The following is a 15,091-nucleotide window of genomic DNA, read 5'->3' on the forward strand; positions in this document are numbered from 1 at the left end:
TGATATATGAACAAAAACACATTGGAAATGTGAAAAATACCAAGTTATCAAAAGTGCCCAGCCATTTAAAGTGGAGATATCAAAAAGAAACAATTGGGGCAACTTTGGCCAGCCCCAAGCAAATAGGCACAACTGTAAAAGCGGTGCACCAATTGTTTTTACTAACTTGGCTTGTGTTTTTCATGCACAATAAAAGCATATCGTACTTGTATCAAAAATACAAGCCAAGTTAGTAGAAACAATTGGAGCAACCTTGACCCCCCCCCCCCCCAACCACTTTTACAGTTGTGCCTATTTGCTTTGTGCTGGGCAAGGTTGCCCCAATGATTTCTTAAAACTTGGCTTGTGTTTTTGATATCTCCACTTTAAATGGCTGGGCACTTTTGATAATTTGTTGTTTTTTTTTCACATTTCCAATGTGTTTTTTGTTTCAGATTCAAAACAAACTGCTGCGTAGTATCTCCCATGCCACTAGTATATGGTACATGGTTCTGCCTATTGCGACAAAAGCAACACAATGCTCAAGAGAATAATGTTTTTAAAAAACAAGTAGGCTAATCTAAGAACTTTGATAGCTTGATGTTATAATAAATTGTAATCTAAATACGCATAGTTTTCTTATAGTGAAGCACTGAAGGGTTTTTAATTGTCCAGTGAGCAAGAGTATACTAATCCTATACACAAATACAGTACATTTGTTCTATGTTATGTCAGGAGTTTTCTGATTGCGTATGTCAAAAAGGGTGCTTTAACTTCTCCTCCTTCCCAGCATGCTCCCTGCTAGTCCCTTACCGGCATAGACTGTGGAAACATGGCGGCGATCAGTAAATACTTGACAGCTAAAAACTCCTCCATAGCGAGCGCCGTCCTCATCGCCTTCTACCTTCTGAAGCGGAGACGCAATGCACAAAATTACCGAAGGTACGTTGCAACAGTTTCAGCTCTCTAAATGGCGAGCCATGGTTACAGAACAGGCTGTGTTATGGGCCAGAGCCTTGTTTGCAAACAGGTGCAGAGTGCACTCATCTCGGTGCGGCAGGTGGTGAAGGTTGGTAGGACTAAGGATGTAGAGATCAGGGATTTGTACAAGGCCGTCATAACTTACAACAAAAAAAATACTACCATTTTTAATTTGCCGGGAATTTAGTTTGTTAGTCTAGCTCAGCGGAACGAGTCTTGCTCTCGTCATAAAATAAGGCATTTATTTACATTCAGGGTACAAAGTGACACAAGATTTGCATTGTCTGCAACATATTCTTTGCTACTACACAGTATGTAAGAAAGATGTAAAATAGAGCTATAACGAAGGTTGTCCAAACATAGGAAAGGTTATTTTAAAACATCTCATCTGATCTAACCTTAGTGAATTGTACTAAGCAACTATAACGATTGTGCAACGGTGATGGAAACGTTGTGCGTCACTGATAAAAAAAAAAAAAAAAAAAATGTTAACATTTTGATATAATATCCGAACTCTTAATCAAATTGGTTCAAGAAACATATGTTAATAAAATTGCATATATATATATATATATATATATATATATATATATATATATATATATATATATATATATATAGCTTATGCAGTTACTGTAACATGAATCTGTAATGAGTATATTTTTGCATAATTGCATAAATGATCAACATTTTATAAAGAGCATGTTGACTATTTTCTTTTGCAGTAAGAAAAGCGGATCAGACTCGTCTCTGTTAAATAATGATGTAAGTAGAATAGTGTTTCAGCAAACATAAAATGTGTCTCGACACAGCCCTTAAAAGCTGTATTCAGTTTGTTTACCAATGTGAGTTTGGTATTTCACATAACATCACATTACATAGAACTGATACAGAAAGCCTATTTTCTGAACTGTATAATTGAATAATTTAAAGGAAAAAAAATGAGCTTTTAAATTATTTAATGAATTCTGCCTTTTTATGAATGTATAGGAACCGGACAAAATATCTGAAGCATCAAACGGCACACTAGCCTACCTTTTTAGATCACCTGACTGATTGGCCCTGGCTTCAATCAGTCATGTCATTTATTATGACATTAGTAAATGAATCAGAGATTTACTTTAACCTGATTGGGCAATTCGAGGGCTTAAATCTCTGATTAAGGACCTTGAATGTTATTGTTCAAACTATGTTTAATCACTGTTCCAAATCAATCCGCCTGAAAATACGTAAATACAGTATTTGTGTATTTATCTTTTTTTCTGATTCTTAGTTTTCCTATCTGTCTATTTAATTTTAGAATAGCAAATAAAGTGAGAAAAAATAAATCCAAATAGTCTCCGGTTTGAATGACGAGTTGAAATCAAACAACTGGATGCAGTCTGATTACTTTCAGCAACACACTGTGAACAAGTTACTGAACAAGATTAACACGTACTGCAGACAACTAGATCATTTTAATTACTAAAACTTTATTTTATTTATTTCACTAATAAATGTTAGGACCTAATGGTAACTTAAATACTTAAATACTGAAACTTACACAGACATGCACTCAAATCCAAATAAAAAATAAAAGGTTAGCTGTGCTTTTATTCTTTACATGTTTTACAAACAGTTCACAAACCATGTTTGCTTTTCTGTACGAGGTAGCTGAACTGAAGAACAGCTCCATGTAAGTAGAGGCTTTTTTTATTATATGTCAAATTGGAAATATCCACAAAGCGTCTGGGATGAGGCCCGTGAAGGCGAGACCACAGATGGAATTTTGAGCAAACTGCATTACTCATGGAATAATGAGGAACATGTTTGTATTCATTAGCAATAAAAACTAGTGCTGCATAAAATACGAATAAAAACAGATAGAATTTTTTTTTTTAATCGTATCCATTTTCTAATAGCAATAGAACCCTCATAAGAGGGCTTTATTGTCTGGTAAGGCCCTTCTCGTTATGTTAAATGCCTGCCCTCGCATTCGGCTCGGGACATTTAACGACACGAGGCAGGCCTTGCCAGAAGATAAAGCCCTCGTCGGCTTCTGTTGCTTAAATATATACTTTTGACTCTTTTTTTTTTTCCCTTGTTCTCAATTTTGAAAAATGATATAACCTCATTGAAAATCAGGGATTTAGTCTCAGTAAAAAATGGAAAATAAATTGACTGGAATGTTTGGCAAGTAGGCATATAACTTGATGCTCTGTTTTTTATACATTTTCTTTTCTTACCTTTATACAGCATGTTACATCTTCCATTTTCTTTATGCCTATAGAAAGATGGCAAGAAAGAGAAGGCTGTGGTTGACAGAGTGTTCTTTGCAAGAATCTGGAGAATCGTGAAGATTATGGTGCCTCGAACCTTTTGCAAAGAGGTACGTATTTTTACGTCGGCTGAAATACATACACACCATGCACTGTTGTGAGATTATAAATTGCCAAACGCCATTGCATAAGACTGGGAAATCTGTTGAATTGGCATCGCTTCTTAAAATGGAATGTTGTAAAATCCGAGTCTGGGACCAAAATAACTGCTGGTGCATAGTGTGCCAATTGTGAAGAAAACGTTAACCATAAAGTCATTAAAGCTAGAACTTATCTCGCACACACAAATAATACATATTCTGTAAATTATTTGACTTTTCCTTGTATGACAATCATTTACACCAAATGCAATATCATTTGATGAATTGTTTTCAATCATATTGGTTTGCACAGTAAAGCATCCCTGCATTGTACAGTAGTCTCATACAATCACCCAGTTGTTCTTATATAAAATTACAGTTACTCAGGAAGTCTTACTTTTAAAGATTAAAAGAGGATAGGAATTCGAAGGACAAAAACAGAGCTGACCTGAGAAGAGGGTAGCTTATTCGATCTAGTATTTCCACCTGTAGGTTATCCTGCCTTGTTTGCTTTGTGCATTTCACATTTGTGGCCTTACTTCAGGCAGCCAATGGAAAATGCAGGGAATTCACAGCTGCTTGCCAGTGATCAACATTTATAGTGCTGCACAAAGTTCATGCGATTGCATTTTGTATCACACTTTCTTTGGCTAAGAAGCTGGTATGATTCAGTTTTGAATCAAGCATTTGTTCTTTCTGTCATTGTATGTAACATCCCATTTGGAAGAGCAGAGAATTACCTCAATTAGGTTGTGGCGGTTGTATATATAATTTAAATGGGACATTTTCAGCAAAAATCTGTAAACCCGTATACGTTTTGGTGTTTTTAAAAATCATGATAGTCCTGGTCAGCTTACGTCAGTATAAATGTGCACACATGTATGGTATTAAATACTGAAGATTGTGTTCACGAAGATGCCAATGTTGGCATTCCAGAACTTTGTCCCAATTTACCATTTTTTCATCAGTCAGGATATCTGCTGCTCATTGCTGTCATGCTGGTGGCTCGAACTTATTGTGACGTGTGGATGATTCAGAATGGCACCCTGATTGAAAGGTACATTAATGGAACTGTTTAGTTAAAAACATCGTGTCACTGTGCCCTGCTCACAAAAGGGATGTTTTTGGATTTTTTTTTTTTAAAAGGTATGTTTTTTGAGAAATTGTTATACTGTCTCGTAGGTGAAACTGTTTTTTGAAAAAAAATTTGAAGGAAGAAAAAAAGTAACCTCTCTCAAACAGTTTCAGAAGTTTTCATGTACTTACATTTTTAATTAAGATTACCAAAAAAAAAAAAACTTCCTTAAGAACTTTTGGGAATAGGGCACATTATGTAAAAAACATTTTGCTTGGGTTGAATACAGACGGATTGGATGTATAAAATCAGTTTTATGTCTTACTGTTAACTACATCAGCTGAAATGCTTTTTAATGAAAGTATAGATTTTTAATAAAATGTTCCTTGTGTGTTTACCCACTTTTTCTTAATTTAAAAAATGTAAGGCTTTTCAATCATAAGAAAAGCAAGATTTAATATGCTAATCAGCAATACCCATATTAGTAATGACATACATTTTTAGTATTGGGGTTTTTATGATAGTAAGTCTTTAGAAATGTATATAATTACACATTTCACAGCAAACCTTGATCATTCCTTTTTTAATCCCCTACAGTGGTATCATTAGCAGAGACATCCAGTTATTCAAGAAGCACTTTTATTGGTTCATTTCTGCCTTGCCAGTGGTAAATTCATTGTTCCATGTAATTTCAGCATTGAAAGACACTTGCATCATTAACTGTGTTGCAGCTTATGCATCCTAGTTACTTACCTAAAGTTTAACAAAGTTTAACGGTTTCCGTTAATTCAGCTAATACAAGAGATGATTTACAAAAAAGAAAGTCATTTTGTTTCTGCATATTGAACATGCTGTACTCTGAACTCCCAGCCTATATTAGTAAATGTCTTCTGGGGGCATACTGCCACCTTGTGTACAGTCTAAATAATTTGGTTGCGGTGATCCATGATTAGGTCCCTGTAAAAATCGCGATTTCACGTTCTGCGTGGAAATTGTGAAATTAGCCCAATACTACAATTTTTACAGTATTCTTAAGAAATAAAAATAATATCATAATTATTTGTATTTCATACAAAAAAAATCACATTAATGAAACTGTACAGCTCTGATATGTGCCTGCATGTAATATTCGCCATGCACACAGTGCTGTGCAGTGATTGTCATGTGACTATATGTAATCTAAGCAGGAAATTTAAATACTACGCACTGTAAACAAGAAAATCGATGTCTCTAAAAAGGCTAAAAATGTGTCTGCAGCAGATCACGTAAAGCAGTATCCAGTAGGAGTTTACACAGCAATAGAGGCGAGCTCTTCTGTCCGTCCTGCAATGTTACTGTAGATCACTACCAAAACCCGTCTGTTGACAGCAAATATTCACCGAAAGAGGAAGGGTCAGAAATCCAGAGCAGTACTGTGACTGCTTTACTTGCAAAGAAACAAAAAACGGTCACTACCATATTCCAAAAGTCCACATATTAAATTTTGACCTGACAGAGGCATTTGTTTGCGCAAATATCCCTTTTGAAAATTGGACAACCAAAAGTTACGGAAATTCTTCAGACAGTGTAGCAAATGGAGCGATTCCTTCGTCAGAATACTTACCTAAAGTTGCAGAGTATCACAAGCAGGAGATTATGGAATTGGTAAAACAGTCTGGTTTTGAGTCGACGGATGCACAAGATCAGTATGGGTTACACATTGTATTTGTTTTGCAAGACCTAAATGGTGAACATGCATCTGACGTACTAGAACTGAAAGCTGTCCTTGCAGATACACTTTACCTACAGGCTGTTTCACAAACTGTTGTAAAGTGCTTGAATAAATTTGATGTTAATTTTGATGTCAGTGCATTTATCTGTATATTTGCTGTTTAAAAAAAAAATAATAATAATAATCTGTACACGTAATTTATAACATTATTTCCGTGCACATTCCGCAAAATACAATACTTTACCTGTGACATTGCTGTGAATTTTAAAGAGAATTTCCGCGATTTTCACAGGGCCTTATCCATGATATACTGCACTGCAAGATAACTTGCTGAGAGTGACTCATTGAGCTTTGCATAGTAAACCACAGCCCGATACATTTATTTTATTTTATGTATTTATTTTGTATAAGTGGAGGCTGTGTGGTCCGGTGGTTAAAGAAAAGGGCTTGTAACCAGGAGGTCCCTGGTTCAAAACCCACCTCAGCCGCTGACTCATTGTGTGACCTTGAGCAAGTCACTTAACCTCCTTGTGCTCCGTCTTTTGGGTGAGATGGTGTTGTAAGTGACTCTGCAGCTGATGCATGGTTCACACACCCTAGTCTCTGTAAGTCGCCTTGGATAAAAGCAGCCACAAATGTTCAGACCCTTAGGTGACCGGTAAATCTAGGTTTCTGTGTTGTCAACACATGCAACACTTCTTAATCAGTTCTATTTAAAGAAACCTTCTAATTGTATCCATGCAACTGTTTTGTGTAGATCAGTTTTTTGCTTACTATGTTTTAATGCATGTTGTGGTTTGCAGTGCAATTATTGGTCGTACTACAAAAGATTTCAAGACCTACTTGTTCAACTTTATCGCTGCCATGCCACTTGTAAGTGTTTTTTTTAATGGTTTTCTTTACATTCTTGTATAGTTTCACTTTTGCTATTAAATGTTAACAATAAAGTGCCAATTTATGGAATAAATCGGTACCAGATTATCAGATCATTTAAAACTGTTAACCTTGTATTTCCACTGGAATCTTAGTACAAATAAGGCGTCTGCACTATTACACACAAATTATTTGCATGTTCCTTTTTGGGGGTTAAGTAGCTGACATGTTGTTATTGAATATTTGAGAGCCAGGTAGTATATAAAAATAGCAAATTTAATTTTAGTTTCACACTCGGCCGTTCTTGATGATTTTATAAAATTATGGTTTAGGCTATATTTGTGTCATTGAACACTGTTGCATCACAAGTAAGCTCCATAATGTAAATGTTACAGTAGCACTACTAGTACCTTCATCTTGTATTCATAATGTTTCATGTTGAAAATAAGCAAAGCTTTTCTTTTGTTAAGATATCCTTGATAAACAATTTCTTGAAGTTGGGGCTAAATGAGCTGAAACTTCGATTCCGTGTGAGGCTCACCAAACACCTTTATGATGAGTATTTGAAGTAAGTATTATTAATATTTTAAAATAAACACTAATATTATGCTGATGGTAAGAGTATAATAGTGTGTACTTCTTTCTAATCCAGATAAATCCACTTTTACCCAGTGAAAAAATTGAAAGCTTGTTCATGTCGGACTTCAACATTCTTTTTTTCCCCCCATCACTGGACCAATGCAGATGACATAACAATGTATAAAACCAGCTTACAATGTCCTTGGATATTAAGATAATTTAACCAGTACTATGTATATTTCCTTTCTTGCTTTAACAGAGGTTACACCTATTACAAAATGGGTAACCTTGACAATAGGATAGCCAATGCAGACCAGCTGCTAACGCAAGATGTGGAGAGGTTCTGTAACAGTGTAGTGGACTTGTACTCAAACCTAAGCAAGGTAAAATATGTTCTGTTCCTCTCCCATTTTTTGTTTTAATTTCCTGGTGTGAATGATAACTTAATTTCCAGGCAAACCAATTGTATGTGCTATAATAGAAAAATAGGTATATTTTTGTGTTTACTGTGCTTAGATGTGTTAAACAGTTTGTAACTATCTTGTTAAATTACAGCCACTGCTGGATATTTGCTTATATATCTTCAAGCTGACCAGTGCAATAGGTTTTCAGGTAAATCATTTTATTATCGGACACAGATTTGTCCCTTCATTTTGTGTTTTTTTTTTTTTTTTTTTTTTTTTATTCAGGTTTGACAAAGTATTTAAGTACCTGAACCAATAATTCACTTTTTCAGGGTCCTGCCAGCATGATGGCATATCTGATTGTCTCAGGTCTCTTCCTTACACGTTTAAGGAGGCCTATAGGCAAAATGACTGTGACTGAGCAGAGATATGAAGGAGAGTACAGATACGTCAACTCGCGGCTTATCACAAACAGGTGGGCAAGTGGGGCAGTAGTGAACATGTACCTGGCAAGCTTGCAAATATTCAATCGCATGTGATTTATAGTTTCATTTTGTGTTTTGTTTGTGCAGTGAAGAAATTGCCTTTTACAATGGAAATATGAGAGAAAAGCAGACAATTCACACCACTTTCAAGAGGCTGGTAAGAAGTAATTGTGTATATGTGTTCCATCTATTTTTGAAAGACAGCCATCTTTATTTCAGGGTAGTTGGGAATGTAGTTTCATTACTGGCTAATAAATATACCCTTCCCAATGCCCCCCTTTTCTTTGACCACTGCAATAAATAAAATCCTTATTACAACTCTCGTTGTCAGTGTCTGTTGTCTAAAGAACATCTGATAATATGCAGAAGCCCAGTTTGAGTGACTGTAAAACAATAAAAGGCTGCATTGCTGAAGTGTCACATACTGTAACTGCTTCTTAGGACCCTTGACAATCCCATTGTATCCTTTTTAATTTGAGCAAAAAGGGGCCCCTATGAAGTGTATGTAATGGAAAGTGCACCAAAAAAGGGACTTGATAAGAAAATCCTTTCCTTTTGTTCCTAGGTTGATCATTTGCACAACTTCATCTTCTTCCGGTTCTCCATGGGCTTTGTGGACAGTTTGATTGCCAAGTGTAAGTAATACTCCCAGTTCTTTCGATTTTATCATCTGCAGAAGTGTATATCACAGACAACTTGCATTCACAATAATGGAGGCTCTTATTCGGCCATCTGTATGAATGTTATGCTTCCATTTGGACCTTGTTCTGGCCTCTGATTAGGTGTGGCTATACAGTATCTTCAGAACTTTCCTTTGATATGTTATACACCAAGTTATTCCAAAGGCACATGTTTGGCTAAGCTATTTTATGCTATATTTCTTGGTGTGACATAAAGCAAATTTACGCTCTGTTTTTGTTTCATTTCAGACCTTGCCACAGTAGTTGGTTATCTGGTGGTAAGCCGTCCTTTTCTGAATCTTGCTCATCCTCGCCACCTGAACAGCACACACTCAGAGCTGTTGGAGGTAAGGGCTTTTCACAAAAATGAAATAATGCTGCGTTTGTTAACGGTTGGGTGTGTTTCACATACAAACTTTGTTAAATATTTAAGTCAACAATCATTCTTACTGATTTCAGGTGGTGGAAAGTTATCACTTTTTTTTTTTTATAAATTTATTAGTTGGCAATTTTTTTTTTTTTTTTTGTTATTTTCTCCCCAGTTTAGTAGTGTCCAATTATTTTGTTTAGCTCAGCTCACCGCTACCACCCCTGCGCTGATTCGGAAGGGGCTAAGACGAACACATCCTGTCCTACGAAGCGTCTGCCGTTAGCCGTCCGCTTTTTTTTTAAAACACTGCAGACTCACCATGCAGCCACCCAGAGCTACAGCGTTGGAGGACAACGCAGCCCTGGGCAGCTTGCAGGCAAGCCTGCAGGCGCCCCGCCAGACCACAGAGGTCGCTTGTACGCGGTTAGCCGAGGACACAATGGCCAACCTAACCCTCCCTCCCCCTGGGCGGCACTCGCCCAATTGTGCGCCGCCTCCTGGGAGCTCCCGTCCTCGTTCGGCGTTATCACTCTTTTTCTTGATATATCAGGATTGCTGTTCATTAAAAGGCTGATCTCTTCTTATTAGGATTACTACCAGAGTGGTCGTATGTTGTTACGGTTGTCCCAGGCTCTGGGTAGGATTGTGCTGGCTGGACGGGAGATGACGAGATTATCAGGGTAGGGCAGCATATTGAGCTATTAATATCTAATACCCTCCTGCACAAATCCTGTTTGAATCCACAACAAATAACACATGCATTGTCATTCTTTGTTAGGTTCACAACTCGCATCACAGAATTAATGCAGGTGTTGAAGGAGCTTAACTCTGGAAAATATGAAAGAACCATGGTTTCCCAGCATGACAAAGGTAACTGAATGATGATGTTACATATAAAAATATGGATCAGTTGCTGCAGATTCTTGCATGTTATCAAATAACTTTTCCATGGGATATCATGGACTAACCTATTGGAAGTTGTAATCTTGTGAGGTGTAACCAATGGTCAAGTTAAAATACAGATCCATAAGGGAACACAAAACAACATCTGAAGATTTTAGCTGCATAATGAATGTTCTGTTGTAATTTTGTATTTCACATATTTTTTGTTTTTTGGTTAAGGTCAGGAAGGTTTGAAAACATTCTCACTGGCTGCAGGTAGTGGAGAAATCATCATTGCTGATAAGATTATTAAGTAAGTGCATGGAAACATGGGTGGTGTGTTTCTTTATATATACCAAGCTGCATTACATTAGAAGCTATTTATTCTTTCTGGCTTGGTTTAGTTGATATCTGCAATATTAAAAGATACCTCCTGGGTCGTCCAGTTTTAACATAGTATGGGAAGTGTTTAAAGCATGGCATTTGGAGTATGTCTGTTTTTAATGTTTAATGAATCATGGCATACGGAATAGCCAGACTTGTGTTCTGGTTCATACGAAATAAGAAGCACTGTCTGTGAAGGAAAACTGGAAGAAAAAAATCAAATCATAACTTTGTTCATTATGGTCTGTTGCAGGTTTGATCATACACCTCTGGCAACGCCCAATGGAGATGTTCTAATCCAAGATCTCTCCTTTGAGGTGTGTTTGTTGGCTTTTATTCCTTTACTTACTAACAATAAACAATGTATTACAGCAGTATCATATCCAACTGTTCAAATGTTGCGTCATGTAATTGTAATTTTATTTTAAAAAAATAAATAAAATAAAGCTTAGATTAGGGCTTTTAGTCAAAAGCTTGTGGACTCCAAAATAAATTAAATATGAGGGACAATTTATATAAATGTTCCCTGTAAACATTTTATATCCACTCTCCATAACTGAGCACAGGGCCAGATTATTAAGATCCTATTAACAGTGAGAATGAATCGGGCATAAGCGAATTTATAATAAGTTACGTGATTATTTTAAATATGGTTGAATATTTCAGGTGAAATCTGGCGCGAATGTTTTGGTCTGTGGTCCCAACGGCTGTGGAAAGAGCTCACTTTTCCGTGTTCTAGGAGAAGTGAGTATTGTCATCAAATTAAACAGAAATGCAGATTTATAATTCTTGTAGTATATTAGCAGGGAAAACCTTTTCAAATCTTTTTTGTTGTTGTTTTTAGCTGTGGCCTTTGTTTGGTGGACGACTCACCAAGCCTGAAAGAGGGAAATTGTTTTATGTTCCCCAGGTAAGATTTTTTTCATTTCACAAGCAAGTTCGTCACAGTTTATGCTTTTACATATTTGAAAGAATGGATGATTCATTGTTTGTTGTTTTTCTTACAATGATATTACTGTTTTTGCAGAGGCCGTACATGACCCTGGGCACACTCCGGGACCAGGTCATTTACCCAGACACCTATGAAGACCAGAAGCGGAAAGGAATTTCTGACCAGGTAACTTTGAGAGAGTAGTAGCTGCAGTAAACTTGGTGTGTGATTTATTATTTCCTGAATTTAGTAATATTGCTCTTCCTTTATACACGTGTGTCGGCTTCACTTCCCCCTGCTTCTCTACCCCATGTGTGCTCTTGACAGGTTCTGCAGGAGTATCTGGACAATGTGCAGTTGGGTCACATCCTTGACCGGGAGGGGAGCTGGGATGTTGTCCAGGACTGGATGGATGTTCTAAGTGGGGGAGAGAAACAGAGGATGGCTGTAAGGTTTTTTTTTTGTTTGTTTTGTTTTTGTTTACTACACATTTTGTGAAGTGTATCTAAAGGTAGCGTAATAACAGATAATTTGTATAATACACAATCAAAAAATAAAATGAAGAAATGTGAATGTTATGATGATTTGCTGGTATTTTCACTGTTTATTTTGTATTGTACTGGAAATGTTAAATTTGGGTATTTTCATGTAGCCTGCAGTTACAATGTGGTTGGTAGAGTGAGTCTCTAAGTGTTGTTGGCTTTTATTAAACCTGAACAATTAGGTCAGCAGAGTTCCTTACATAGTTTAACTGAAGGACTAAGTCAGTCCTCTGCTGCCACCTTATGTATGAAAATGAAATTATAATGCAACATATAAGGGTATTCAAGGTCACAAAGTAATAGCTAACTTGTAATAAATAAATGCAAAGATGTTCATAGAAAGGTGTACTTTCGTAGATGGCACGTCTGTTTTACCACAAGCCTCAGTTTGCTATCTTGGATGAATGTACCAGTGCAGTCAGTGTTGATGTTGAAGATTTCATCTACAGCCACTGCAGAAAGGTAATGCGATGATTTTGTTATCTTTAATACAGGTTTTGGCACAAGGTTTGTATGTAGATGTTGGGACCTTGGCTTTGCCTTATATCCCAAGTATACAAAATAAGTAAATGATGGGCAGTGTTGAAACAAACCTGAATAAGTCTTTAATTTTATTAAAGACTAGTTTCCATATGCATGTCAAAACCATGTGCAAGATAATATTTGTAGTCTTGTTCATAAAGTGCAATAACTGTTAAGGATTTAAATGCACAGAAAACAAATGTGTATGTATGTAGTGTGTATGTACAGTATTAGCACTCAGTAAAGCTACTAAGCTCTTTGTTTAAATGATGATTCTTCTTTTTTAGGTCGGTATATCCCTGTTCACAGTGTCTCACAGAAAGTCTCTGTGGAAACACCATGAGGTAGGGTTATTGTATGAGCGTCATCAATGTAATACTGTCTTTATGAAGACAGGATATTGCACGGTATTTTAATGTCTGTATTCTCAGTATTTGGAAGCTATGTGTCGTACTATTCTAAGTATTATCACTCACTGGGGATACATATCCCTGGTGTTGTATTTGGAGTTTAACCCACATCTGGTAAACTGCCTATTCAGTTCTCTAGCACAAGTTACTGAATGCATCTAAATCGGGGTATATACCGTATAAACCACTAACAGTATAGAGAATGCATATTGTAATTATGCAGCATTTAGAAATACTATAAGAAACAAACTCCATGACAAGTGTTTCAGCTAGAAGTCTTTCTCAATGTCTCAAACATTTGTCTTTTCATTTATGATGTTTCTTTTAGTATTCTTAAATTTAACACTGCTGAGTGTGTTATCCATATATATATATATATATATATATATATATATATATATATATATATATATATATGGATGAATTATGAAGCAGGTATGTAATGCATTCCTTTCATGCAAAAACCAATAGCACTAAATTTGTACTGTTGACTACTGCATTTGATCACAGGAAGATCTTTCTACTTTTCTGTAATATATGTGCTGTAGCTGACGGAATGTACTCATCTTAATTTGTTTTCTCACTTGTAGTATTACCTGCACATGGACGGAAGAGGAAGCTATGAATTCAAACCCATATCAACAGACACAATTGAGTTTGGATCATAAAGCCCAGGACATTTTGTAAAGGAAGATTCTAAATAATTCTGCACTTAAAGTTAACAAAAAAATAGGAACAGTTTTTAATTATTTGTAACCTTGTCTGTTTTGATGATACTGTATTTAAGTCCAGTAATTCTGTAGTATGTTGCTAACGATTGTGTATTTGGATTTACTGTAATTATTACTTTACTAGGTTCCAGTATATGCATTGGAAATGCTAATAGGTATGGCTTTTAGAATATGGATTAATTAATGATTGGGAATTAACCATGTTATGCTTAATCATTCAAAACAGTGTGCCCATGCAATTATTTGTATGAGATCTATATTAAAATGGCATTTCCTTGACTGAAAAAATAGTTTCTCCATAAACTACTCCCTGTTTATCATGTATAATTAGTAAATCAAAGCTTTAAGATAAAACTAGTGTAATGATCAATACATGTCAGTTTTGAAAGTACGCACGTTGGGACCTCTGTAAAACTAGGATTTGTTTTATATAGGACACTGTATGGTAATCACATAAGAATGCACTACCTAATGGCATGCACTCCAGGTATGCAATCATTTCAACTAAAGTACTTTTTAATTAAAAAGTCTAAAACCGTTTGTGGTGGTTTTCTTTATATACTGGCCACATGCTCAGGTTTGTTTAGGGACATACACAAACATATAACGTGCTGGGAACTTGACCATTCCAAGAGCTTCATGCGTTGCCTTGAAGATTTAAAAAAATTAACAAGACAAAATAATTAACTTGTTGTCGAGTACATGCTGAATTATCACGCATTACTTGTTTGTCTCGTTACCTTTCCAACACACACACACAAAAGTATATAAAATAAAAATTCTACTAAGCACAAGTTGTTCTACTTAAAAAATAGATATGCGTAACATCTAAAAGTTTTATTTTAAAATTATATTAAAATAAATGTATGTGGGAACAATACAATAAAAAACTGTATGATCATTAGGTATATATGAATATAAGATTGAGAACGGGATATGTAAAAATACATACAAGGTTCCTGAGCAGCTTCATGCACTAGTAGTTCTATAGGTGGAGTACCAGGCTGAGCATCCTAATGTTGCTTTACACATCTGCTGGTCCCTATACCCTGCCTCTGCTCCGAGAAGCCAGTGACTGCTGGTCTGCAGCTGCAGTAGAAGTGGCAGGCACAGGATCCGCTTAACACGCACACATTATAATGAAACGTGGATGT

The 15,091-nt window shown here is 36.0% G+C and overlaps 1 protein-coding gene across 1 annotated transcript; it reads left to right on the forward strand.

The window, feature by feature from the left end:
• The first annotated feature begins 751 nt into the window (after positions 1-751).
• Positions 752-14,477, forward strand: LOC117411006 (ATP-binding cassette sub-family D member 3-like). Its single transcript, XM_034018007.2, has 23 exons — positions 752-921; positions 1,686-1,725; positions 3,230-3,328; positions 4,327-4,415; positions 6,948-7,017; positions 7,488-7,585; positions 7,856-7,979; positions 8,152-8,208; positions 8,333-8,475; positions 8,573-8,642; positions 9,051-9,120; positions 9,415-9,512; positions 10,124-10,215; positions 10,314-10,405; positions 10,658-10,730; positions 11,055-11,118; positions 11,468-11,545; positions 11,646-11,711; positions 11,829-11,918; positions 12,060-12,179; positions 12,632-12,736; positions 13,084-13,140; positions 13,797-14,477. Exons 1-23 carry the CDS (start codon positions 812-814, stop codon positions 13,872-13,874), a joined length of 1,983 nt encoding a protein of 660 aa, XP_033873898.1. The 5' UTR covers positions 752-811; the 3' UTR covers positions 13,875-14,477.
• Positions 14,478-15,091: the final 614 nt, after the last annotated feature.

This window comes from Acipenser ruthenus, chromosome 10, assembly GCF_902713425.1.
Source record: "Acipenser ruthenus chromosome 10, fAciRut3.2 maternal haplotype, whole genome shotgun sequence".
Taxonomy (NCBI): domain Eukaryota; kingdom Metazoa; phylum Chordata; class Actinopteri; order Acipenseriformes; family Acipenseridae; genus Acipenser; species Acipenser ruthenus.